This window comes from Pagrus major, chromosome 2 (assembly GCF_040436345.1).
Source record: "Pagrus major chromosome 2, Pma_NU_1.0".
Lineage (NCBI taxonomy): Eukaryota > Metazoa > Chordata > Actinopteri > Spariformes > Sparidae > Pagrus > Pagrus major.
The window spans coordinates 16,931,714-16,954,363 of NC_133216.1; the positions used below are offsets into that span (position 1 = coordinate 16,931,714).

Consider the following 22,650-nt stretch of genomic DNA (forward strand, 5'->3'; position numbering starts at 1 on the left):
TTAACGTAACCTGATCATTCCCTGTTATCGGATTATTGTGGTCATGTAAACATGCTCAATCTTACCTGTTTAAAACTTGTTTTTGAAGTAAACATGTAGGTAACGCTGTGATCCTACCCTCTCACTGAAGTTACATAGTGCAGAAACAAGTGACAGAGACACCATTCAGCCTATTACAAGACACTGAAGCTTAGAAATGATTTTGAAGCTGTTATTTTAAGGTAAAAAACTTACATCATGTTGCTTTAAGTATTACCTTTATAACCGTCTATTTGTGCAAAACAAAATCAGAATCAGCTTTATTGGATAAATATGTGTACGCTTACAAGGAATTTGTGTCTGGTTTACTGTTTCTCTCAATGTTGCACACTGTTACAAGAACAATCTTCAGTCGGACCGCTAGAAATAGATGTACAGCTAAACCAAGGACAACAAACTGAAGAAAGATGGGTAAACATAAACACTGAACTATAATGTAAAGGTGAAAGAAACAGGAGAAAAGTATATAAAAGCGAGAATGTACGGTATGTGCATGTATACATGTTTACATACGGCATAGACAGCATGCTTAAATTCATATTTAGCAAAACAAGTTGTATTCACACTGCAAATGGAGAAAATTCCTCATGCTTCTTTCTATAGTATCATTAATATCAGTGTCTTTGTAATGCACACATATGACTATCACATGCATGTATCTCGCCTTTTTCCAGCATCTTGTCTCGTTATGATGCAGCTTATTTTACGTTTTCACCCACAAAACACAGCATTTTTATTTTACTCTATATTTCAATATCCCATGAACTCCCGACATAGTTTAAAAGCTTAATTATATGGCTGCCCTCGACTATTTGTTCTTCATGGGCTTGTTAAAGGTGTGCAGCGGTTTTGTTACCACTTGACATTAGGGGTGGTGGGCGATATGACGATATGTACAATAAGATTATACAAATTTGTCTACCGTTAGAGTAAGTATCACTTTTTGATGACAATATAGGATTTTTATATGATTTTTGCATTAATGCCATAATCTGTCACTATTTCATTTGCTTGAATAATCAAAAAAAGACACTCCAGTCTGGTTATTTCAATTAATTATATCAACAGGTTCCCAATTGATTTTCTAGAAAATGTATCATATAATGATAGGCCTACGCATAGCATATTGATATATACTCCTACTTTACCATTATTCCTTGTACAGTAAACTAACACTGACTGTCTGACATGAAAAATATATTTTGCTTTGAGAAATAACTTTTTGCATGATCTGCCCTGCACATATAACCATAAAATGTCTTGGACGTTTGGCAGTGAAAATGACTGAATGGGTCTCTATTGCTAGTCATCTGTCCACTCAACAAGTGCTCAACAAGTCCACCGTGCATGATCAGAACCGCTGAGCAGAGGGGAGTGTCTGCCTGCTTTGTCTGGCTGCTTGCCAGAGGTCAAAGTTCAGCCCCCCTGCAGGTTTCATGAAGCGGGGGACAGTGTCAGGGGAATAAAAGACGCAGCATCCTGACGCATGGCGAGGCTTTTGTTGTTGGTGGGGAGGAGGAGGGGGGGCTCAGCTTCTGTACATATGGCAGCAGGGACCAAGCAAAAGTCTTGATGTACACGGCCGCTGTCTTCATTGTTCCTGCTCAGTTTACAGGCGGCTGTCGGAGGGGCTTGTGCCATAAGTGTGACGAAGATACCGCCTGTTGTGACGAGGAGTCAGCCACAACTCATTCAGACAGAGCTAATGAAGCATGTTTGTCTGCCTGAGCATGTGTGCGTTTACAGTCATGTGTCAGAGGAAGGGACAGCGTTAAAAGATGTTAGGCAAGACTCTTCCAGCACTTAGTACAATAAAAAATGACACCTGCCAGAGTGATGGCACCACTTAAGACCAAGGTTTTGTGCTGGATGAGCTTCTACAGGAGGTGTGAAGAAACCCGACCACCATAAACGCCTATATGACGCTTTAAATCACAGAATCGAGTGCTGACAACTATAATTCTGTGTATATATATATAACACTGTCTCTGTGCACGCAGCTCGACAGCAAACTTAAGCTGCATTGGCTGCATCAGCAAGACCTGTGATGGTGCTGACTGAGAGTGCTGAGTGTGTGAAATGATGCTCAGAGCAAAGAGCACATAAATATTACGGGTACTGATCGTAATGAGGATGAGGAGAATAAAGGAGCAGAGCCAAAACATGGTGAGTGACACTGACACTATATATCATGATTTTATTAGTGAGGAAAGATCACCCCAAATCACCCTCACCTGCTGATGGAAGCTGCTGTAGAGTGAGAGTAACACATGAAGTTTCTGTTTTAAAGATACATTCAAAGCGAGCAGTGGTGGGATTTTAATTCAATACAATGTACAGTTAGAGATCTCATTATGCAGAAGGGCTCATTACAAGTGTTACATTCTTATCTGGCATTTTGGATTGTTATTTCTGAATCATTTCAATGCACAATTGTATACAGACCATACACATCATATCTTACAGGTTGGTTATATGTTTTGTGTAGAGAATCCCCAACTCATCACTAAAAAATCTCAAGTGTAGTTTTCCGTCTCAAATGCAGTGCCACAAATGAAGTAGACATACTCAAGTATTACAAGCACCTCAAAATACTACTTAAATGCAGCACGAGTCAAAATACTTAGTTTAGTACCAGTCCATCACAAACCTCTAGCGGCTCCTGGTGGACAGAAATTTAACTTCTTCAAGACTGATTTGTTTCTCTAAACTATGGAAGGATTTTGAGTGAGTGAAGCAACAGTAAAGAAACTGTGAGACATGTTGTTGCAGTAACACATTTTTTTTTAAGTTCTCTTATCAAAATATAGAAATGGATTTAGATTATGTAAACAGCTATCCTATTTTTTTGTTGCATGTTTTGTTTTTGTATATGCTGCATTATTTTGTGGAAATTATTTGTTTTACTTTTATTAAAAGTAGTTTTATTTTTCGTCTTGTGTTTATCTTATAGCTCACTGTTGTTTGAATTATTTCCTGTACACTTCTGTTCAGTGGTGGATACTAAGTACATTTACCTAGTTATTGTATTTAATTATGATTTTGAGATACTTCCCTTGTAAAAAAAAAACAACAGCCTTTAGTTACTAATTTATTGCTGATTCAGATTCATGATGAAAAACATAATCAACCAATAAATCATGATGTAATATTATAGATTAATATAATATTTTATTGATCCTCAGGGGGAAATTCAAAAGCCACTCAGAAGATAAACTAAAGCACACATTATTGTATCAATAATTATAATCCAGTGACATAATATAGCCTTTATTATTCTGCCATTTTTAAACAACTTTATTTAAAGAGTTTTTCTGCTTATATAACCACATACATACATAAACAGATAGTGGAAGGTACACAGATATGTACACATTGAAACAAGCCCATATATGCCCACCCCTAACAAACAAACAAAAAAAGGCGCAATACATACAGTATGTATTACTTGTAGTAGCAATGGGCTAGACAGGAGAATATCATCAGCGAGATATCAGAGTCAATCCTTTCACATGGTCGATAAATGGAGACCATAGTTTAGTGAATTTGTCATAAGATCCATTCAGAGTCTATCTTATTTTCTCAAGCTGGAGCAATGACAGCACCTCCCGTATCCATCTCTTGAAGAGAGTTGTTTGTCAGATTTACAATTCATAAGAATCAGTCTGCATGCTATGAGGCCACTGAATGCTGTTGCCTTCCTCCGAAGGTTTGTGGCACATGTTTCCATTGGCATTACTCTGCGGTGAGTGGGTTAGGTTTGAGGGGTGTGTTACATAAAACTGAAAGACATTCAAATATGGGAGTCCAGAAATTGACTAGGGAGGGACAGGACGAGAACATGTGTCTCAGGGAGACTGGGTCACAGCACCTGGGGCAGATAGAGTTAACAGAAGGATATATTTTAGCTAATCTGTGTTGGAGTAATTCTGTGGAACAGCTTGAATTGAATTCAACCGTACAGCAGAGATACAATCTTCCCAGCAGTGCCCAGAAATGACCCCTCCCAAGTCACATTCCCAGACTTCCTGTGTTTTAGTACTTGTAGGTGGGTTGATATTTAGGATAATATCATATGTTCTGGAGTTTAGGCCCCCGTCACATGGATTCATTTAATATCTTATACGCAGATTCTTTATTTGGGGGTTTAGGTTTGGAGGCAAAGCTGTGAACTTGCAGGAATGTGACATTTTTACTTTTGATATTTCAAAGTATTTATTTATCCAAACATTTTTGTACTTTTATAATAAGAAGAAGTAAAAGTTTGAATGTATGACTTCTGCACTGCACTGTCAGTACCACCTCCGCCCAGCAGGGGGCGACATGTGACCATCACACAGTTACGCAGCGTAGAAAGAGGAAGCACAGTTTGAAAACAAGCTTGAACCTGAACTTTCATCGTGGAGAGCTAACTTACTGTAACAGATACATGTGTGTGTCAGCTGTTCACAACTAAAACAACAATGGAGAGGAGCGCAGGGACAGTTTCTGCCATTAAAGCTTTAGGGTAAGTGACGTTTAACTGACCTATTGTTGTTGTTTACTGCGTAGCCACCTAGCTACTGTTTAAAGCTAATATTTGGTTCAACTCAGTGAAGCTGTGATTCATAAGCACTTTATCAACATCCAGCTAATTTATGATTTAGTGACAATATTCTGGCCTTTTCCAGCATGTCAGGATACTTGCTGCGGCAGGTAAACTCACCTGTCGTCTTCACTTCCTGCTCAGGTACCCGGGCGGCTCCTGCCTCACACGGTGTAAATGTGATGAGCTCCCCTGTCCGCTGCTCACCTGGCTGTCTGCAGAGCTGAGGACAGTCTGTCCAGAGCTGCAAGGTTTTTATTACAATCCTCTGTCTGTCTCTGTCGTGCAGAGTGTTTCTCCTAAACTACAGTGGAGTCAGTTCTTTTTTCACTACTAATAATGATAAACTTTATTTATATATCACCTTTAAAAATAGAGTTTACAAAGTGCTTTGACAAACAAGCAAAAGCAGGAAACTCAGGAAGACAATATAACAGAATAAACACTCAACAGTCAATCCCAACACAAGGAAGTGAGTTAGAACAAGAACGAGGAACAGAAAATGTAAAAACCACAAAAAGACATTATGAGTCATTACAAGTCAAAGCCATAAAACAGGCGAGATCACAGAAAAAGAAAGGGAGAGGAAATGTAATGCATAACTAGAGATGAATGAAAAAAATTACAATGAATAAAGGACGATAAGATAAGTTGACATCACATCAGAGGAGTCAAGAGCAGATAAAAAGATTACGAGCAGTAAAAAGAATAAAGGATAATAAATGCATTAAATATTAACAAATTAAAAGCAGTAAAGGACAGACAGAAGAATGAGGGTGAAATAATATCAAGGTTCATTTAATTGTCATTCGACAAGGGTTGTACATGGAAATGAACGTTGTCGTTCCTTTATGCTACACAAGAAAAACCAATATATTTTTTATGGTGTGGAGTGTTGAGGATGAGTCTGAAGTTTGTGAGTTTATGATTAAAAGTTCTGACTGTAAGGAAGTTATGATATGAAGTTATCTCTAGGGGTGTTTTTGTGGTTCTCCTCTTTATTGTGTTTTTTCTTCCAATATTAAGATAAAAAAGGTAGACCTTTATTCATCCTTACAGAACTTTTCGTGCCAAGGTGCTCAGTATAAATACTAAAATACAATCTAAACATTCATCTAAAAAGAAAAAGAGAAAAAAGTGCTTTTTAGGTCAATTCCAATATTTGCAAATTAAAAGAATCTGGTAATGATATATTGGCTGATTGGGGACTGTACAGAAAGGCTGCTGTATTTTATTTCTGGTATTTTTCTGTTCCTTTTCTGTGTTTTAATATAAAGCACATTGATGAATGTGTTATATAAATGAAATTGTTTTGTCTTGTTTTTTTTAGACTCAAGCAGGACAGGTAACGTCTTGCTGGTGGGTGAGCTGAGAAATTTACTGTCAGACCTGTGCTCTCCCCTCACTGCGCTGACCTCAGATGTTCTGGGGCCGTCGATCCTCAACAAAGTCACTGGTGAGAAATGAGTCCACTGGGTTCTGTTGTAGAGTTGTGTTTCAGGTAATAACAGATGATTGTAGTCCTCATGGATTTGTACATTTCCTGCAAACAAAGAGTGTATCATCTAAGAAGTCATGTTCAATCCTTTAGAGTTCCTTGTATCAGAATTACAAGCAGCTCGCATGATCAAGAACAAAGAATTGCATCCAGAGGAGAAGACGACAGAGGAGGAGTCTGAGAAAGAGCAGCGGGTTGAAGATCACAGCCATGAACTCACTGAGGAAGATGAAGATGATGATCCTGACAAAGAACGAAGGAAGGCGGAGATGCAGGCAGAATGGATATTACTGCTGCACGCCCTCGACATGGACGCCTCCTCTGAATCTACAGATGTTCTAAGCGAGGTAGGTCTTATACAAGAAAGACTGAACTGAAGTGTAAATCATGACTACAAACTGAGAAGATTTTAAATATGGTATTTTATGCAGGTGGAGACGAGACTCTCTCGTCTACCAAGTGGAGACATGACGAACCCGCTTCTTAACACCAGCCTCAGCACAGAGCAGTGGGTACGTAGCCAGGCCTGTTACGGTGTTACCAGGTCATTCTACATCATATTTAACTCTTACATGAGCGTTTCAACCTTCTGTCCTTTTTGTTTCTCAGACGCAAGTTAAAAATATCAATCAGCTTCTGACAGAGGACTATCGATGTCGGCGACAGATGATGATCAAGCGCTTTCAGGTCACACTTGAGTCATTTGCATGGGGAGAAAAGCAAAAGGTAGGTGTGATGTTAAATCACTACATCTGTCAGAACCTACTCAATTTAAAGAGAGTTGTATTGTATTTATTCAGTGTCTTCAGTGTCATCTTTTTTGATTCATAAAAAGATTAAATATAATAAACAAGGGTCACACTAAAGGTACTGATTAATTTAAGTCTTTCTTTCAGTTCTGAAGCATCACTGTGTCATGATAACAACAAACATCTCAGTTTAATCAGCCTTTTTTTTTTTTACAGGAGCGCAGTGAAGTGCTCGCCTCAGTGCCCCCACTTTCATCCCTCGCCAGCTCCTCTCGAGTCTCTCTGTCTCTTCTGATTGCTGCCAGAGAGGATCAGTCCTTCATTGAGCCAATCAAGGCTGGAACAAGCACCCCCGTCTACAAGGTACAACTGTAAACATTAATAAAACGTGCCTTTGATTCTGAATGAAGACACTTGTAGCTGATGTTTTTTTAATTTGTCTTTGGTCTCACTAGGTATTGATGGGCAGCGTGCCAGACAGAGGAGGACGACCAGGGGAAATTGAGCCACCTATGCCAGCGTGGGAAGGTCGAAGAGCGAAAGGAAACCGATCAGGACGAGGAGGTGGTGGTGGACACCATCAACGACAAAGATTTCCAGATAAAAAGAAGAAAGGGAAAAGAGAGTGACGTCTTTCTCTTCAGCTGTGCTGCATAATTTGATTTTTTTTTATTTAAATCAATTTTGTGAAGTAAAATATGTCTGTGGGATCCAACATATGTTATAATTTTATAGTAATGTGTGTATAATTTTCAGTTATGGTACATAAACATACCTGACTGTACATTTCTAAAAAAGCTTATCATTGGTGTAATGTACTGGTATATGACCGGATATTTTTGTTGATGAGAGAACAGAAGAGAAAAATAATTTTTGGCTTTGCACATTTATATATAGGTTTGTTTACTCAAGATTAAACCTATTAAACACAGAAATGTATTGTTATTTTGTGCAATGTAATGTGCAATGTTTGGGATGTTTTTATGCTTAAAACAGGCTAGCAATTATATTATTATTTAATATTTGGCACAAAAAAATACCATGACTTTTTAAATTATTTACTTTAATTTGAGGAACAATGGATGCGCAGGGAAACGTAGTTAAAAATACATACATGCATAAAATACACATATTAATAAAATAATCAAAATGTAGTTTATGTTATTGTAAATTAAGGGAGTATAAACAATACATTGTATTACATATTTTTACCTTTAACTGATGTAAGCATCCTTGTCGTGTCTGTAATACCGGAAGATACCCGGGAGACAAATGATGTAACACACGGAAAGTTCCGGATTAGCCGAAGGTCGACTGCGAACGAGTGTGATATCTAACTACTTGGTAACTCGTCTGCTTTTTTCAGCCAGCAAACTCACTGTAACTCTAATAAATTAAAAATGCCAAGAGGAAGCAGAAGCCGGACATCCAGGATGGCCCCTCCGGCCAGGTAACGATGACATTTATCGTAATGTTTGAAGCCATTTGTTAGAAGTTGTGAGGATGGTGTGCAGGCTAATGTAGCTGCTAGCTAGTTTAGGTAGCGGTACAGTTGACGCATGTAGCATGTGCTAGCCAGTGTTTCTCAGGGATATTACCAATAATTAGCACCTACAACTAACTTAAAATGATTATATTTGTACATCTTAAAGCCTTCCCTTTGTGCTAGGAAACTGGTGTTTGTTGAAAAGTCATTGATTTAAGAAGTGAAGGTCAAAGTGCGTGTTGTTCATGTAACGGCATCAAAACAGCAACATTAAACATTTTAAACCCTGTAGGATTAAATAAAACTACAGACAGCTAGGCTCAGTTTCTCTGTAACCTGTGGCTAAATTTAGTGGACAACATCTGAAGGGTTTCTGCCCTTCATGAACAGCAAATGCTTCTAACTTATTAGTAAACATTTTCCTGTTATTAAGTAAGTATTGGTCTGATGTTGGACCATGTTAGCCACATATAGTTTAGAGTATTGTACATATTAAATGAAATCTTTGGACTGTAGCATTTGTACTATGAGTTTGTCAGTATCACCAACTCTACTGCCAAGCTGTCCAGAGGAAACCTCATATCCATGACCTCAAGTGACTCTAAGCGACAGTGCCATCAGTTTAAAGGATAAGTTCATAGACAAATTAAAATGCAGTCATTATCTACTCATCTCACACAGATGTTTTTTACCATTTTAAAACAAGTCCCCATCTACTTCAGTTGTTCAGGAGAATTCTGCAACACTGTTTTGCTGTGAAGCTCCAGAAATCCTTTGTGGACTACAGAACATCATCTTACTTTCCATCGATATGTGGATGAATAGAAAATGTCAGAATTTTAGTTTTTGAGTGAACTTATCCTTTTAAGTTCACAGTTTTCCTAATGTCAAGTATTTTCCCAGATGAAGGTCTAAAGAGAGAACACTGAGCGTTTTGATTAATACATACATTATCCCTCTTTACACAAGGAAAAAGAATACAAGCTATTTTTCAAAGACAGACACTAGCACATGCACATACTGTCAGTAATTGATTGTGTCGGGATTGTACTTTCTCTTTACAGCCGGGCACCACCATCACCACCACCTATGGCCAGGGCTGCACCTCCACCCTCGTATGCCCCGGCCCCAATGCAGGCTCCTCCCTCTGCCGTGGGTGTCCCACCTGCAGCACCCAGACAGCCCGGTATGTTTGCCCAGATGGCGACTACCGCCGCTGGAGTGGCGGTGGGCTCTGCAGTAGGGCACACCATCGGCCACGCCATGACTGGTGGCTTTGGTGGAGGAAACTCAGAGCCTGCCAAACCTGATGTCACTTACCAGGTAAATAAACTTTGGCTTAGCCGGTCATGGGACTGGAATAGCTTTAGGGCGGATTAATGTGTCTGGCACTTGGTAGATAGGACATCTAGGAGGAGTGATGAAACAAATGTCACATTCTCTGTAATCCACAGGTCAGTGTGTGCGATCACACGAACAAAGTAAACTGGATGAAAGGATGTTTGTTTGGCAAAACAGAAAAAATAGATTTTTTAAAGACATCGATAAAGGTTTTCTGTTAAAACTAAACTGAAATTGCAAGCAGTGTGACAGAGACCTTTAATCTAATATGTAAACATTGCCAATGATGGCCCACTCATCACATGTTGTCTCATTTCTCTTTTTATCATTGTGTTAAACATTAATACAAACGGGTGATGTTTACACAGGAAAAAAAAAAAACAGTTACTATGACCTGTCACGTGTATTGTAAATGTGTGAAAGATCCCATCATCCACCTTGTGTCTTTCAGGAGCCGTACCAGGCCCAGCCGTACCAGTCTCAGCCCATGTACCAGCAGCAGCCACCGTCAATGTACCAGCAGGAGGCCCCTCAGCAGCAGCAGGCCTGCTCGTATGAGCTCAAACAGTTCATCGAGTGTGCCCAAAACCAGAGCGACTTGAAGCTTTGCGAGGGCTTCAGTGAGGTGCTCAAACAGTGCAAGTTTGCTAATGGTGAGTGAAAAGTCCATCCATTTGTATAATAATAGATTACATAAGGATTTATAGCTTGTTGATTGGTGTGTCTGGCACTCAGACTGTGCAATATTGTACCATTAAAGTAATTGTTTTCTGTTTTGCAAAAGAAACAATGTAGGTTTTATCACCTCTGTTATTTACATCAGATCATTCAGACCATTGTCCCTGCAGTCTTGTTGTTTGCTGTACCTTTTTTTAAAATATTTAATTCAATACACACCATGGTGCTGATGTAATGTGTTGCAGTACCTAGTGTGACCACAGGGAGGAGTAGTTTCAAAGGCTTTCTGAGCGCTTCATGCACTGTAGATTTTTAAATATGCCAAATCAATTGACGATCAATCCAAATGATTGGAAAAAATTATCTAATTAAACTTTGATTTTATCCACAGGTATGTCATGAGACTGAGACAAAATCCTGGAGAGTGAGAAGCGCACAAAAACTGAAATAAGCAACCCTACTGGATACCAAGATGGTGTAATTCTCAAGAGATCAATAAACATGCTTTTATTTTGACAACTTATCATCATCAGACAGCATCCTTGTGTTCATCTCTCAGGACAGAGCTGCAGAGTTTGTAATAATAGTCTTATAAATAATGTTTATATATTTTGGTGTTGCATGCTTTGAGTTGATTTCAGTTGTTTTTTCATTAGCTTCACTGCTTTTAATTTAAACTTCCTCTCATATGTGTATATATATACATATATATATACGTATATCACCAGATGAGCTGCATTTGTAGATCATAATGACTTCAAAATTATAGTTTGTTTTCAAGAAGTTAAGGTTCAGAAACAAAAATAAAGCACTTGAATCATTAAAAAAGTGTTTGTGTGATGATTTATATCCCTGCCTGCCAGATTATTGTACTCTTCAAGAAACATTTCTATTTTTACACTCAGTTTCTTTCACTGAGGTCCAGCACCTGTCATGTCACTCCAGCCTCTCAGTGAAGAAGTTAATGTTTCATGTGTGGTAATGTTGGTAATGTAGGTAATGTAGAGCAGCCCTGTCTCTGTAAATGTCTCATGGGGAGGACAGGAGCTGCGGGGTGTTATTTCATGGATCTGGTTTTTGTGTGGACACGCGTTCACAGTGTGCTGCTGCTGCTGTGGAAGCAACAATTTATTTTTGGCATCTGACATTAAAGCTCACCCTTTGCGATGGCATTGGCCCCATGAAGCTGCCACAGCACAGCACCGGGGTCTGACTGAACCTCTTTGTCCTCTACTGAGTAATAATCATGGATAACAGGGACTGAGCAGCACGGGACACGGTGAGTGACTGTTTCTCTTTAATGTATTAGATTATTGGAGCCTGCAAAAGGTCAAATAGTGACAGGATAAGAGGGAGAGCTAGTTCACACGCTGTGGCATGCAGCTTTATTACTCTACACTCAGTGATATGGTGGGTATGACAGTAAGTTTGGGCAAGGACTCTAATCTGACTGATTATTAGATCCTGTTACAAGCAGCCTGAATGGGGCAAAGCCAATAATTAAAATTTTGCACAAAGCTGTGGAAGTAGAAGTGCCATCGATACTGATAAAGGTGTCTAATTAATTATTATGCATCTAGAAACCATGTTAAATCTTTCCTTTTGACAATAAAGTAAAATAAGTCTGAAATTAGTCTCTTTGTCATAATCCAGAGACCACAGAAAAGCTCAACAATGTTGAGAAACAGGCTAAATACATTTACTCGAGTACAATTGTGAGATACTTGTACTTTACTTGAGTAACCTATTTTCAATGAATGCTCTTTTAAACTTCTACTCCTCTACATCATAGAGTAAACTATTGTTCTCTTTTACTCCACTAGATGTATTGTTACAGATTAATCCAATAAGAAAATATATCAAATAAATCAGTATAAAAATATAATACAGTATATAAATCAGTCAGTAGCTGTTTTCATTATCAGCTAGTCTACCATTTGTTGTCCTTTATATAGCTAGAGTGTGAAATATTAAAGAAGAAGAATAATAAAAATTAAGCTCATCCTAATTTCTCAGAGCCTAAAGTAACAGATTGCTTTTCCGCCCCCCAAACCCGAAAATATTCTTCTAAGGAGCACATTTGAGAAGCTGCACATAAACAATTAAAGGATAAGTTCACCCACAAATGAAATTTCAGTCATTATCTACAGCCTCATGCCGATGAAAAGTTGGATTGTGGGGACTGTTCAGGAGACAAAACTTCCAGAAACTTGCATTACAGCAGATGAGCTGGAGCCATTTCATGTTTTTTTCAGTTGTTAAGGAGAATGCTGCAAAACTGTTTTGCTGTGAAGCTCCAGAAATGTTTTGTGGACTACAAAATTTCACCTGACTTTCCATCAGCATTGGAGTGAGAACATAATGACTGAATATTAATTTTTGGGTGAACTTATCCTTTAATTCAGTTTGCAATGCTATAAAACAGGAAAGAGCAACAAATCCTCACATGTGAGAAGCTGCAGCCAGCAAATACTTACTTAAAATATGTGAAAAAACAATTAATAGCTTATGAACATAGTTACTGATTGAATTCAGTCATATAACTGATCAGCTGTAAAATCAGCTTCACTATGACCTACTGCAACATTTAAGTGCTGCTTACACATAAATGCCTCAACAGTGATGATTCATTAACATCTGAACTCTGACAGGAAACCTGTTGTGAACTGTAAGAGGAGAGCAGTTGGTAGCGGCATCACAGCCATCATGACCAAAGAGGAGGAGATCCCTGACTCGGTGGGAGCCCAGGAGTTCTACGACAAGTATGAGTCCAAGGAGATTCTGGGAAGGTATGTTTATAAAGTCTTAAAATTAGCCCGCAGTAGGGGTTCCCAACCTGGGGGTCAGGACCCAACAACGGGTTGCAAGTTATGAGTTCCCTCTAATCTTTGCTCTAGTCTTTTTCTTGTGAACTATTGGACAGTTTTATTTCTATGGGACTCTAAAAAAACTCAAACAAAACAAGAAAAATCACCGTTCACTATCAGTGGACCCTTTCCTTCGAACAGAAGACGCAAAAATATGACATTACTCTTTTCAAATGAATAGTTTGACATTTTTGGAAGTGTGCTTATACAATAGCATGAAGTAGTTTGATGAGAAAATTACTGAAGCCCAATTAGGCCAGTTTAATTAAAGATATGATCATAATTTTCACTTTTTATCTTATTTATGACCTTCTTATCTGAACATTTCGACTTTTCCTAATTATGATTTACATGGGGAATAGTTTTTCATCAAGCTTCTTTTCTTTCTTTTTTCTCTTTAACTAGCAGAAATGAGTCCCCATAGAAGATTGACACCACTCTTACACATTTCCTTTGATTTTGACTCTATATCCAGGAAATAGTTAGCTTATCTTAGCATAAAGACTAGAAACAGCTAGCCTGGCTCCATCGAAAGGTAACAAAATCCACCGACCAGCCCCTCCAAAGCCCAATAATTAACATTTATATCTTGTTACTTTAATATGTACGAAGGCTGAAGTTTTCCAGGCATAGGAAAGTGGGATTGTTGTTACTTTTGGAGCTTTTTCCAATTGTTGTGCTAAGCTATGCTAATCGGCTGCTGGCTGAAGCTTCATATTTACCCCAAGGACATAAAATCAATCAGTGTTCTTATCCAACTCTTGGCAAGAAATGATTGAATGATTATATTTCCCTCAAATGTCGAACTATAGCCAAAAATGTTGTGAACCACTGGCCTACAATATGAGTTATCTTTGTTTAGTGAATAAACCCCCCATTTTTAAAAAACAATTTGCAGTCTAGAAATTCACAACTTTTTCCAGCAGCCAGACAATACAATATAAAACAGTTCAACAGGTTCGTAACGTTCATTGAGACTGGACAACTATCACCGTTGTTGTGGACAGTACAAAAACATGCCAAATGTTTTCCCTGAAGTTTCCCAGAAGTCCCTGAGAACAGCTCTCTTTCTCATTCATTCCCCACCATCTGTCAGACGGTGGTGCTGTTACGTAAGCACACAGTGTTGGAGGGGGGCTGCATTCATTAACTTCAGCGTGTTTTGGACAAAGGTTTAGTGTTGAGAGCTGCCAGGGATCGGACGGCACGCTGCTGAGATTATGTAATTTCACTCACATACAGGTCACAAGGTCACCGGATGTGGACAATGTGCTCAGCTGCTCCAGTATTCTTCACATGGCTCGGTTGGCCTCACAGACGAGTCCATTTAGTTTCCTCTTAGTTGTCCCCTGAAATGGATTTTCATTTCACAATCTTTGACTTGAAGATTAGAGGAGTATTCAGTGGATAATCATCGACAAAACATGTGTGAAGAAAGAAACATTACATCCAAGAGTTATCACAGAAACTGTCAGTTTGCTGCCGGAGTTCCTGACTGAAGCACACAAACATGTTTTAAGTCCAGCTGTGCAAACACAAACCTCTGAAGACATGAGTGACCTGATCAGATCTGTAGATAACAAGGCCACCGTGTTTTCTCTTCCTCAGGGGAGTGAGCAGTGTGGTGCGTCGCTGCGTCGACAAGCGGACGTCTCAGGCGTACGCGGTGAAGATCATCGACATCACCCCCTCGGACAAGATGACACCGCAGGAGACCGAGGAGATCAGGGAGGCGACGGTGAAGGAGATCGACATCCTCAAGAAAGTCTGTGGACAGGACAACATCAGTAAGCACAGACATTCATTCGTCAATCATATTCTTGTCTGACTAATCTGCTCAAGAGGTCAGCTGAGGGGAGTTTTGGCCTTTGCTCACAAGTCATCATATGTGTCTCCTCTCCAGTACAGCTCAAAGACTGCTATGAGTCCAACGCCTTCTACTTTCTGATTTTTGACCTGTAAGTATCGTTATTAGAGTTTTAACTTGCAAATTCACACCTGATTGTGAGCAGCAGCTGTTCAAAAAGTTGTGTTTTCTTTCCCCCAGGATGGAGAGGGGAGAACTTTTTGACTACCTCACAGAGAAAGTCACTCTGAGTGAGAAGGAAACCAGGTCAGTGAGAGTGTTAATCCACTATTTGGCAATTATTCAAACTTTTAAAGATCTTGAGTGGAGTTTGGTTTGTCCTGGTGTTAGGAACATCATGCGCGCTCTGCTGGAGGTCGTCAAGTTTCTCCACAGCCAGAACATCGTCCACCGGGACCTCAAGCCTGAGAACATCCTGTTAGATGACGAGATGAACATCAAACTCACCGACTTTGGCTTCGCTGTGCAGGTTAACCCGGGACAGACGCTTAAAGGTCAGCGAAAGGCAGTATCACATTATTATTCAGGGTAGATTTAAGGTCTGGATGGTCCAAACATGAGCCAGACAGTTAACTAATAACACAAACACAGAAGAAATCTCTACCTGAACAGATTCATCTGAGAATTTCTAAGTGTCCCGGTCTAATAAAGTTACTGTTTACAACCTACAGTGCAATTACAGCAGCTGCAGGCGGTCAGCAGAGAGAATCTGGTTCCGGTTGCACAACATGCAACGGGACACTCGGATCACAGATCTATTTGCTGTAGTCACAGACACTGACCTTTCAAACAGACCTATCAGAAAGCATAAGGTCACTAGCAGTGGGAACTGGCAAGTCAAATGTCAAATGAGACTCATGTAAAGTGCATTAGTAAATCTATTGCTGAACAATGTGTACACATATTCAAGGTAACCATGCAACACATAATCTGAAAGTCGCCGTCATGATTACCGTCTAAATGCAAAGTGAGGTGAATTATTTCAATACATTTTCTCAGATGTTATTGGTGTTATTGCTCACTTGAAGATGTGGAAAGTAACTGTAAGTACTCAAGTTACTGTGTTTGAGTGGGCCGAGGAGTTTATTCTAAACCCAGTCACCTGAATACATGTTGGTATTGTACCTTTCTGAGAACACCTGGTGTGTTGAAACTTCACATTCACACACATGATCACGCTTTGGCCTAAAACATCCAGTTTATTCGCCACGAACATGGCTGGAAAAAGTCCTTAAAAATATCTAGTTTTGTGTCAGGCTATCACCGTCCCCTCCTGATATGAAAGTCAGCTCATACATGTAATCTTAATGTAACATGACTTGTATTGTAGAAATGTTGATATGATATGCATGAAACTTTGAACATTTAACATACAGAACATGCTGACAACAGATCCTCCCCTATGTGATTCTTTTTGAGCTTTATTAATGTGGCTTTAAAGTAAATTAAAGGTTCATGAGTTTGACTTGTGTGTGACACAGAGGTGTGTGGGACCCCTGGTTACCTCGCTCCTGAGATCATCGAGTGCTCCATGGACGCAGGACATAAAGGATACAGCACTGCTGTGGACATGTGAGTGTGCAGAGACAAAAATCACACAACACAGTAGGAGAGTTATTTAAATGTCAGATATATAAGCTAAATGTAATCTGTAACAATGTGTAAATGACATTCAACTCACTGTATGCAATCAACAGTTTGATTTCCCTGTGGTTCATGCCTGCAGATGGAGTTCAGGGGTGATCATGTACACGCTGCTCGCAGGCTCTCCACCCTTCTGGCACAGGAAACAGATGATGATGCTGCGCATGATCTTGGCTGGACAGTACGACTTCTCGTCTCCGGAGTGGGAGGACCGCTCAGACACTGTCAAAGATTTGGTAAAAATCAATTCAGTGACCCAATTAATGTCGTCAAAAGTTGAAGCTGCGGTAAAGACTGAATCAAACTCTCCCTGTGGTTTCCTCAGATCTCTCGGATGCTGGTGGTGGACCCGAGTAAGAGATTCACAGCCACCGATGTTCTTAACCACTCCTTCTTTTCACAGTATGTGGTGGATGAAGTGCGACAGTTCACTCCGTACAGGCGGTTCAAGGTGAGCAATTCAAAGTCTCAATTACATTCACATACACACAGCGTACCAAGGCAAACATGGACTTCACTCAGATTGTCTTGCTTGACTGCATACCAGTCTCTCTTTGAGAGATGGCACTCCAATGTCACATGCTGGAGTGTCCTTAAACACTCAAGATTAAATAATACCAATACTACAATACCACACAATGATTGGAGACTTTGATTCAACTTTGAAAGAAAGTAAGAATTTCTCCCTGACCTTCTCCTTCAGGTCATTTGCATGACTGTTCTCGCCACAATGAGAATCTACTGCAACTACCGCCGAGCCAAGCCCGTCACCAAGGAGGTGATCCAGAGTGACCCGTACGCAGTCAAGCCCATCCGCAAGCTCATCGACGCATGTGCCTTCAAGATCTACGGCCACTGGGTCAAGAAGGGCCAGGCTCAGAACAGAGCAGCACTTTTCGAGAACACTCCCAAAACCATCCTGCTGTCAATCACAGCTGAGGCCGATGATCCGGTCCAACACATCTGGTAATAATGAGCACTTCAGGAGCGAGGATGCACCTCTACTCTGTGTGGCTTTGTCTACCTTTACACTTTGTATAAAGGAACTGGTAAAACACAACCCAGTACCAGAGGAGAAGGTTAATTTAAATTTTTGTCTTTAATGTGGAGAGCATGTTTTGCTCAGGAATTTTGAAATGCAGCATTGGTTATTACAGTGAGATTCATTTACCTCATGAGCTGCCAAGTGTGGCAACAACACCACTGATCCATACTTTGTTTTCTGTCCTAAATGTAGCCTGAAAGCATAACAGATCTACTGGTACGATGACAATTTGGTAAAAAAAAGAAAAGTGAACTCATTTCTTATTGTATATCCTCTGAAAAACCTAGAGTAACACTTTATATTAAGGAACACATATTAACCATTAACTACTTGCTTACAAGGATGCATAGTAGCTCCTTATTTGTCATTATAAAGCCCTTAATCTGTCAATTCAGTTACATAAAACCCCTAAAACTTTGCAGTTATACCAGATAATTTAATGAATAAAATTAAATATTTGGAAGTAAAATAAAAAGTCATAATTAAAATGGGAATGGGAATAAAATGCAGTCATTTAAAACTTAAAGTTATGTCTTTGAAATATGTTGCATTTAAAAATGAGGTCTTGCTCATGTTTTACTAGTGTAAGTTAAGTGTCAAACTACTAGATTTATGTAATATGTGTTCCCTAATCCAAAGTGTTTCCAAATTAAGTTATTCTTTCTCTGATGCTTGTTTTAAGTGAAATGGAGCCAGCAGCACCTATGTCAGAAAGAAACAGATTGTTTAACACCATGCAACAATCCCTTTATATTTTACTGTATGAAATACAAATTTTGATGTCATGTTCAAGTTCGGATATATTTTCAAAGTATAATGTACAATGTTTGTCAGTTTAATTGAAGAATTTCTGGTTATATAAGTGTTGCCTTGAAGCACAATGTTAACCTTCCTCACAGACATCTATTTTGTAAACCTGTGAAACCTTGGCTGAGCAGCCAAAGCAAAATTTTGTGCTGGGAAAGATCAACATGATTCGGCTGACTGGAATATAAAACAGTGAACCTGCGTACTTGAAATGGCATGGACTTACCCATTTGTGTACTGCTCGGATATCTGATCTTTATGCAGGATGTACTGTACTGAACTACTTACTGTGTTATTATCAGCTTCAAGGGAAGATGGTAGCACTTTCAAAATGTATGCTATGGATTTATTTATTAAAATGTGCGTTCAATTCTATCTTGACTGTATTTTTCTGTCTTTGTCCAACAACCTTAAGCTTAATGCAGAAAACGAATACACAACACCCATTTTGAGGACAGTGACAAGTTTATTATGACAGAAGAGTGGAGTACATTCATATCTACAACACATTTGACGTATAAACATTTATCCGCGGGCAGGTGGTTCTAGTTCTTCCCACAAGACACAGCTTTCACTTGTTGTGCTGTGGGTGAAAAAAAACAAAAACAGCATTTAATCAACAGATCACTGAGAGCTATAATAGTTATTTTGACTTTTTATTTTCAAATTCTTACCACAAGTGAAGGAGCCGACTATTTTTCTCATGTTCCCGCTTCAGAAACACACACTGGTCAGCCTGCATAAATCAAGCAAACAGAAAAAAAAAAATCAATACAAAAACCAACATGAATGCTGACGGAGCAGCAGATCACTTTCAAGGTGTATTATTGTACTCATCTCTGTGCAGTTGCATGAGGCCGAGAGAAGCACTCATCCAGTCATTAAACAGAAATGAGACAAGACTTTTGCATGGTGTCTGACTGTATCCACCACAGACAAGTTGGAACAGAATTCGGCCATGCCTCAGAGGAAAGAATGATAATTATTGTGATGCACAATATTACGTAACAGTGTGAACAAACATACCGTCATTAGGGTTTTCTTCACAGTCTGTAGGTCAGTCACTGCAACGTTGTTTCATCCGGCCTGTGTGTGAAGACCAGCAGCATAAGCCTGCTTTACTGCACATCTCCGTGAATGCATATTGAAACAAGAGCTGGAACCAATAACAACAAAAAAAGACAATACAGGCTATGAGATGAATGCATGTTTTAGAGCTGGTGTATTCTCACTCAATAGCACAGATCAGTCAGCTTCAAAAGGAGTAAGACTTTGGTGATTTATGATCTAAAAACTCACACACATGGTGATCACAGCTTCACATATAAAGATTATTTTCCATTTAATAAGTGGGCTTTGTAAATTGATTGAAATACCCAAATTAAAGATAATATGACAAAACAAAAAAGAAATATAAATAGTTACAGCCTGGTTTTTATTTATTTATATATATATATATATATATATATATATATATATATATATATATATATATATATATATATATATATATATATATATGTATATAACATGTTTCTGTATTCACGCTGACATAAGAATGAGGCACATAATTAGCACTCTGATCCTGTTCTTGAGTCAGTGTGTGAAAACAATAATTTAGCATGGTGTCTGACTGTTTTTACTATTTCAAGAGTAAAACAGAATTCTGCCATGCATTCAAATACATGTTATAATGAGGCATGGGCTACCTGTTCATGTTTCTGGATCAACAATCCCATCTTTAGACGAGGACTCTCCATGTGAATCAGTCCTCCACATGGAGGTCTGTGTGTGTCAGGATGGTAGCTCCTCCATGCTGAGTCAGGTCAGGTCTTCTCCTCCAAAGTTTCCTGTGCAATGGTCAGATGAAGAGGGACACACACATGTAAACATCGATATAAAGTACATTCTCTTAATTTCTAATTCAAGGTTAATTAAACAGCTACTTCCAACAGACTTCCAGGTGCGGTTCAGCACCATGTGCGCCACATGCTTTCCCCTCTGTCCATACTTAAAACCACACAGTCTGAATCTAGCTAGCAAATATTACCTGTGATGAGCTTCGTGTTTAAATTCTTCAATCTGAACACTGTCTCTGTTTTACAGCAAACCTGGACGAGTGACAGCGACATTTTGCACAGGAAAAGACTGAATGAACTGCTCTCCATGGGCTTCAGACTTGACTGTTAGCATGGTGGCACAGCTATTTCCTTCGTTTCCGGCTTCTTCTTCTTCTTCGTCCATTTTGTGCAGCTTGAAAACAGCTTTGCGTGCACTACTGCCACCTTCTGGACTGGGAGTAGACTGCAGGACATATACAATAAACCTGAGCACCATGTCTTTGATGGATTCCCCTTGCCTTTAGGTTGGTTTTTGAAACGTGTCTTTCTTAACAAAATTTGACATTATATCGAAAAATAGCTTCCTGTTGAGATAAAGCTGCCATAAAACCACATCATTATTTAAACCTGTGTACCAAAATCACTTCTCCTCCTCTTTCAATCCCACCAGCATTCGTAGGATCCCTACTTTCCTGTCAGTGCTATTAAAATCATTGAGTTTTTTCATTTTTCAAGTGAGGTTGCAATCTATGCATCTTAAACACAATATCTCAATGGGATGATTGGCTGATCCCAGCTGACATTGTGCGACGGCGGGATACAAGGCAAGTTTATTTGAATAGCACAATTCAGACATAAGGCAACTCAAAGTGCTTTACTTGGACATAAAATTGCATTTAAAAGACATTAAAAACAAGTAGAAAGACATCAAGAAACAAAACATAAAAAAAAGTTAAAAATACGAAAATAATCTAAAATTGAAGTTTTTTTAAAAAATAAAGACAAGACAATAATATTTTCAGTGCAGTTGAAGGTATTGATCAAAGCCTTGCTTCAATAAAAGGCAATGGCAAACAAAAAAATAAGAACCACAAGATGGCAAGTGCTAGCCTTCTATTTTGGATGCATCTGTATTTTAATATTATTATTGTAAATTAAAATGTATTTCCTTGATAGTTTAGCTTTTAAGCATTTGTCCTAATACTTGAATACTTCATTGAAACCTGGTTTTGACATTTATGAGAATTAAATTAGCCGAGTGGTGCTGTGCTTGAATACACTTTAAAATGTGCATTCCGCAATTGTGTATAAAGTACACACATATATAATAATGCTAGAGTTTTGTACAGCCGTCATACAACATTAATAAAATTAACTGGCTGCAGTCCTGGAAAATGACTTATTTTTTATTTGAGCCTTCTGGGGTATATCGCCTTGTACCTTTACAAGTGAGATAGACTTGATCTCTTGTTTATTTTGTGAAGACTGGTTGAAGGATCTGTCTGCAGTTGTAGTTTAGATTTTTTTAAAGAAAAGAAATGCGTATGAAAGGATGATTCCTCCCTCATAAGGTGAGGATTTCTGATTAACAGAAACAGAAATTAGATGGCACACAGAACATGACACTGAACCATGCAACGTTTTATATAGAGCATTTTCAACAAGCTGTTTGTAGTGCACTGCGTTGACATGATTTCCCTACAATACATCATATACAAGTGAGATTTAGAATAAGTTGAGAAATTTAAAATATGTTATATAAAAACTGTGAAAATCCTAACATTTTTTCAGATATAGAGGATATTAACTCTTATAGTTTTTAAAAAAAAAGAAAAATATAGAAATCCTAAGGGATTTTACTGGAACCAGTTGAATAAAAATAGATTTGAGGAAATCCTAAATGAACCAAACATTTTTCTTATATAGGATTCCTAAAGGATTTTTAGAAATGTACAGGAAAAGTTGGAAATCCAGTGTGACTTTTTGACTAGGCTCAACACTGCTACCAAGACTCTGTTAGCTAGCTAGCTCCTTGGCTGGGAACTCGTGAGTTTAAAAATCAATTCAATTCAATTCAAAAAACTTTATTTGTCCCCGGGGGGCAATTCAAGGCAAGGCACGTGGAGCAGTTATACACAACACAACACTTAACAGTCAGCCAGTTTAAAAAATAAAAGTGTGAAAAAAAATATTAAAAATTAAA

At 38.7% G+C, this 22,650-nt stretch overlaps 3 protein-coding genes, 1 long non-coding RNA gene and 2 other non-coding genes across 6 annotated transcripts; 3 read left to right on the forward strand and 3 right to left on the reverse strand.

The window, feature by feature from the left end:
- The first annotated feature begins 4,424 nt into the window (after positions 1-4,424).
- LOC141013707 (protein FAM98C) lies at positions 4,425-7,806 on the forward strand. Its single transcript, XM_073487539.1, has 8 exons — positions 4,425-4,546; positions 4,769-4,875; positions 5,955-6,080; positions 6,216-6,469; positions 6,554-6,634; positions 6,732-6,848; positions 7,088-7,234; positions 7,327-7,806. The coding sequence occupies exons 1-8, from the start codon at positions 4,503-4,505 to the stop codon at positions 7,498-7,500; spliced, it is 1,050 nt and encodes a 349-aa protein (XP_073343640.1). The 5' UTR covers positions 4,425-4,502; the 3' UTR covers positions 7,501-7,806.
- Positions 7,807-8,153: 347 nt separating this feature from the next.
- chchd2 (coiled-coil-helix-coiled-coil-helix domain containing 2) lies at positions 8,154-10,902 on the forward strand. The gene is made up of 4 exons (XM_073479945.1): positions 8,154-8,321; positions 9,422-9,680; positions 10,150-10,351; positions 10,768-10,902. Exons 1-4 carry the CDS (start codon positions 8,272-8,274, stop codon positions 10,776-10,778), a joined length of 522 nt encoding a protein of 173 aa, XP_073336046.1. The 5' UTR covers positions 8,154-8,271; the 3' UTR covers positions 10,779-10,902.
- A 569-nt stretch (positions 10,903-11,471) lies between these two features.
- phkg1a (phosphorylase kinase, gamma 1a (muscle)) lies at positions 11,472-18,978 on the forward strand. Its single transcript, XM_073488746.1, has 10 exons — positions 11,472-11,655; positions 13,028-13,165; positions 14,852-15,030; positions 15,147-15,201; positions 15,291-15,356; positions 15,441-15,604; positions 16,592-16,682; positions 16,837-16,990; positions 17,080-17,205; positions 17,458-18,978. The coding sequence occupies exons 2-10, from the start codon at positions 13,083-13,085 to the stop codon at positions 17,722-17,724; spliced, it is 1,185 nt and encodes a 394-aa protein (XP_073344847.1). The 5' UTR covers positions 11,472-11,655; positions 13,028-13,082; the 3' UTR covers positions 17,725-18,978.
- An 80-nt stretch (positions 18,979-19,058) lies between these two features.
- LOC141017537 (uncharacterized) lies at positions 19,059-20,784 on the reverse strand. The gene is made up of 5 exons (XR_012180656.1): positions 20,657-20,784; positions 20,316-20,456; positions 19,633-19,762; positions 19,281-19,342; positions 19,059-19,189 (listed from the first exon to the last, which is right to left on the reverse strand). It is a non-coding gene; the product is annotated as an uncharacterized lncRNA (long non-coding RNA).
- On the reverse strand, positions 19,432-19,568 carry LOC140992416 (small nucleolar RNA SNORA15). The gene has a single exon (XR_012178046.1). It is a non-coding gene; the product is annotated as a small nucleolar RNA SNORA15 (small nucleolar RNA).
- Positions 20,141-20,281, reverse strand: LOC140992409 (small nucleolar RNA SNORA15). Its single transcript, XR_012178045.1, has one exon. It is a non-coding gene; the product is annotated as a small nucleolar RNA SNORA15 (small nucleolar RNA).
- Positions 20,785-22,650: the final 1,866 nt, after the last annotated feature.

Excerpts from the sequence above, each read along its gene's own strand:
- LOC141013707 (XM_073487539.1), top strand. The coding sequence starts at position 4,503 with ATGGAGAGGAGCGCAGGGACAGTTTCTGCCATTAAAGCTTTAGG. Across the intron at positions 6,081-6,215 it reads GATCCTCAACAAAGTCACTG|AGTTCCTTGTATCAGAATTA; the intron begins GTGAGAAATGAG and ends TCAATCCTTTAG. Across the intron at positions 6,635-6,731 it reads GCCTCAGCACAGAGCAGTGG|ACGCAAGTTAAAAATATCAA; the intron begins GTACGTAGCCAG and ends TTTGTTTCTCAG.
- chchd2 (XM_073479945.1), top strand. The coding sequence starts at position 8,272 with ATGCCAAGAGGAAGCAGAAGCCGGACATCCAGGATGGCCCCTCCGGCC. Across the intron at positions 8,322-9,421 it reads AGGATGGCCCCTCCGGCCAG|CCGGGCACCACCATCACCAC; the intron begins GTAACGATGACA and ends TTCTCTTTACAG. Across the intron at positions 9,681-10,149 it reads AACCTGATGTCACTTACCAG|GAGCCGTACCAGGCCCAGCC; the intron begins GTAAATAAACTT and ends TGTGTCTTTCAG.
- phkg1a (XM_073488746.1), top strand. The coding sequence starts at position 13,083 with ATGACCAAAGAGGAGGAGATCCCTGACTCGGTGGGAGCCCAGGAGTTC. Across the intron at positions 15,031-15,146 it reads CTGTGGACAGGACAACATCA|TACAGCTCAAAGACTGCTAT; the intron begins GTAAGCACAGAC and ends TCTCCTCTCCAG. Across the intron at positions 15,605-16,591 it reads CCCGGGACAGACGCTTAAAG|AGGTGTGTGGGACCCCTGGT; the intron begins GTCAGCGAAAGG and ends TGTGTGACACAG.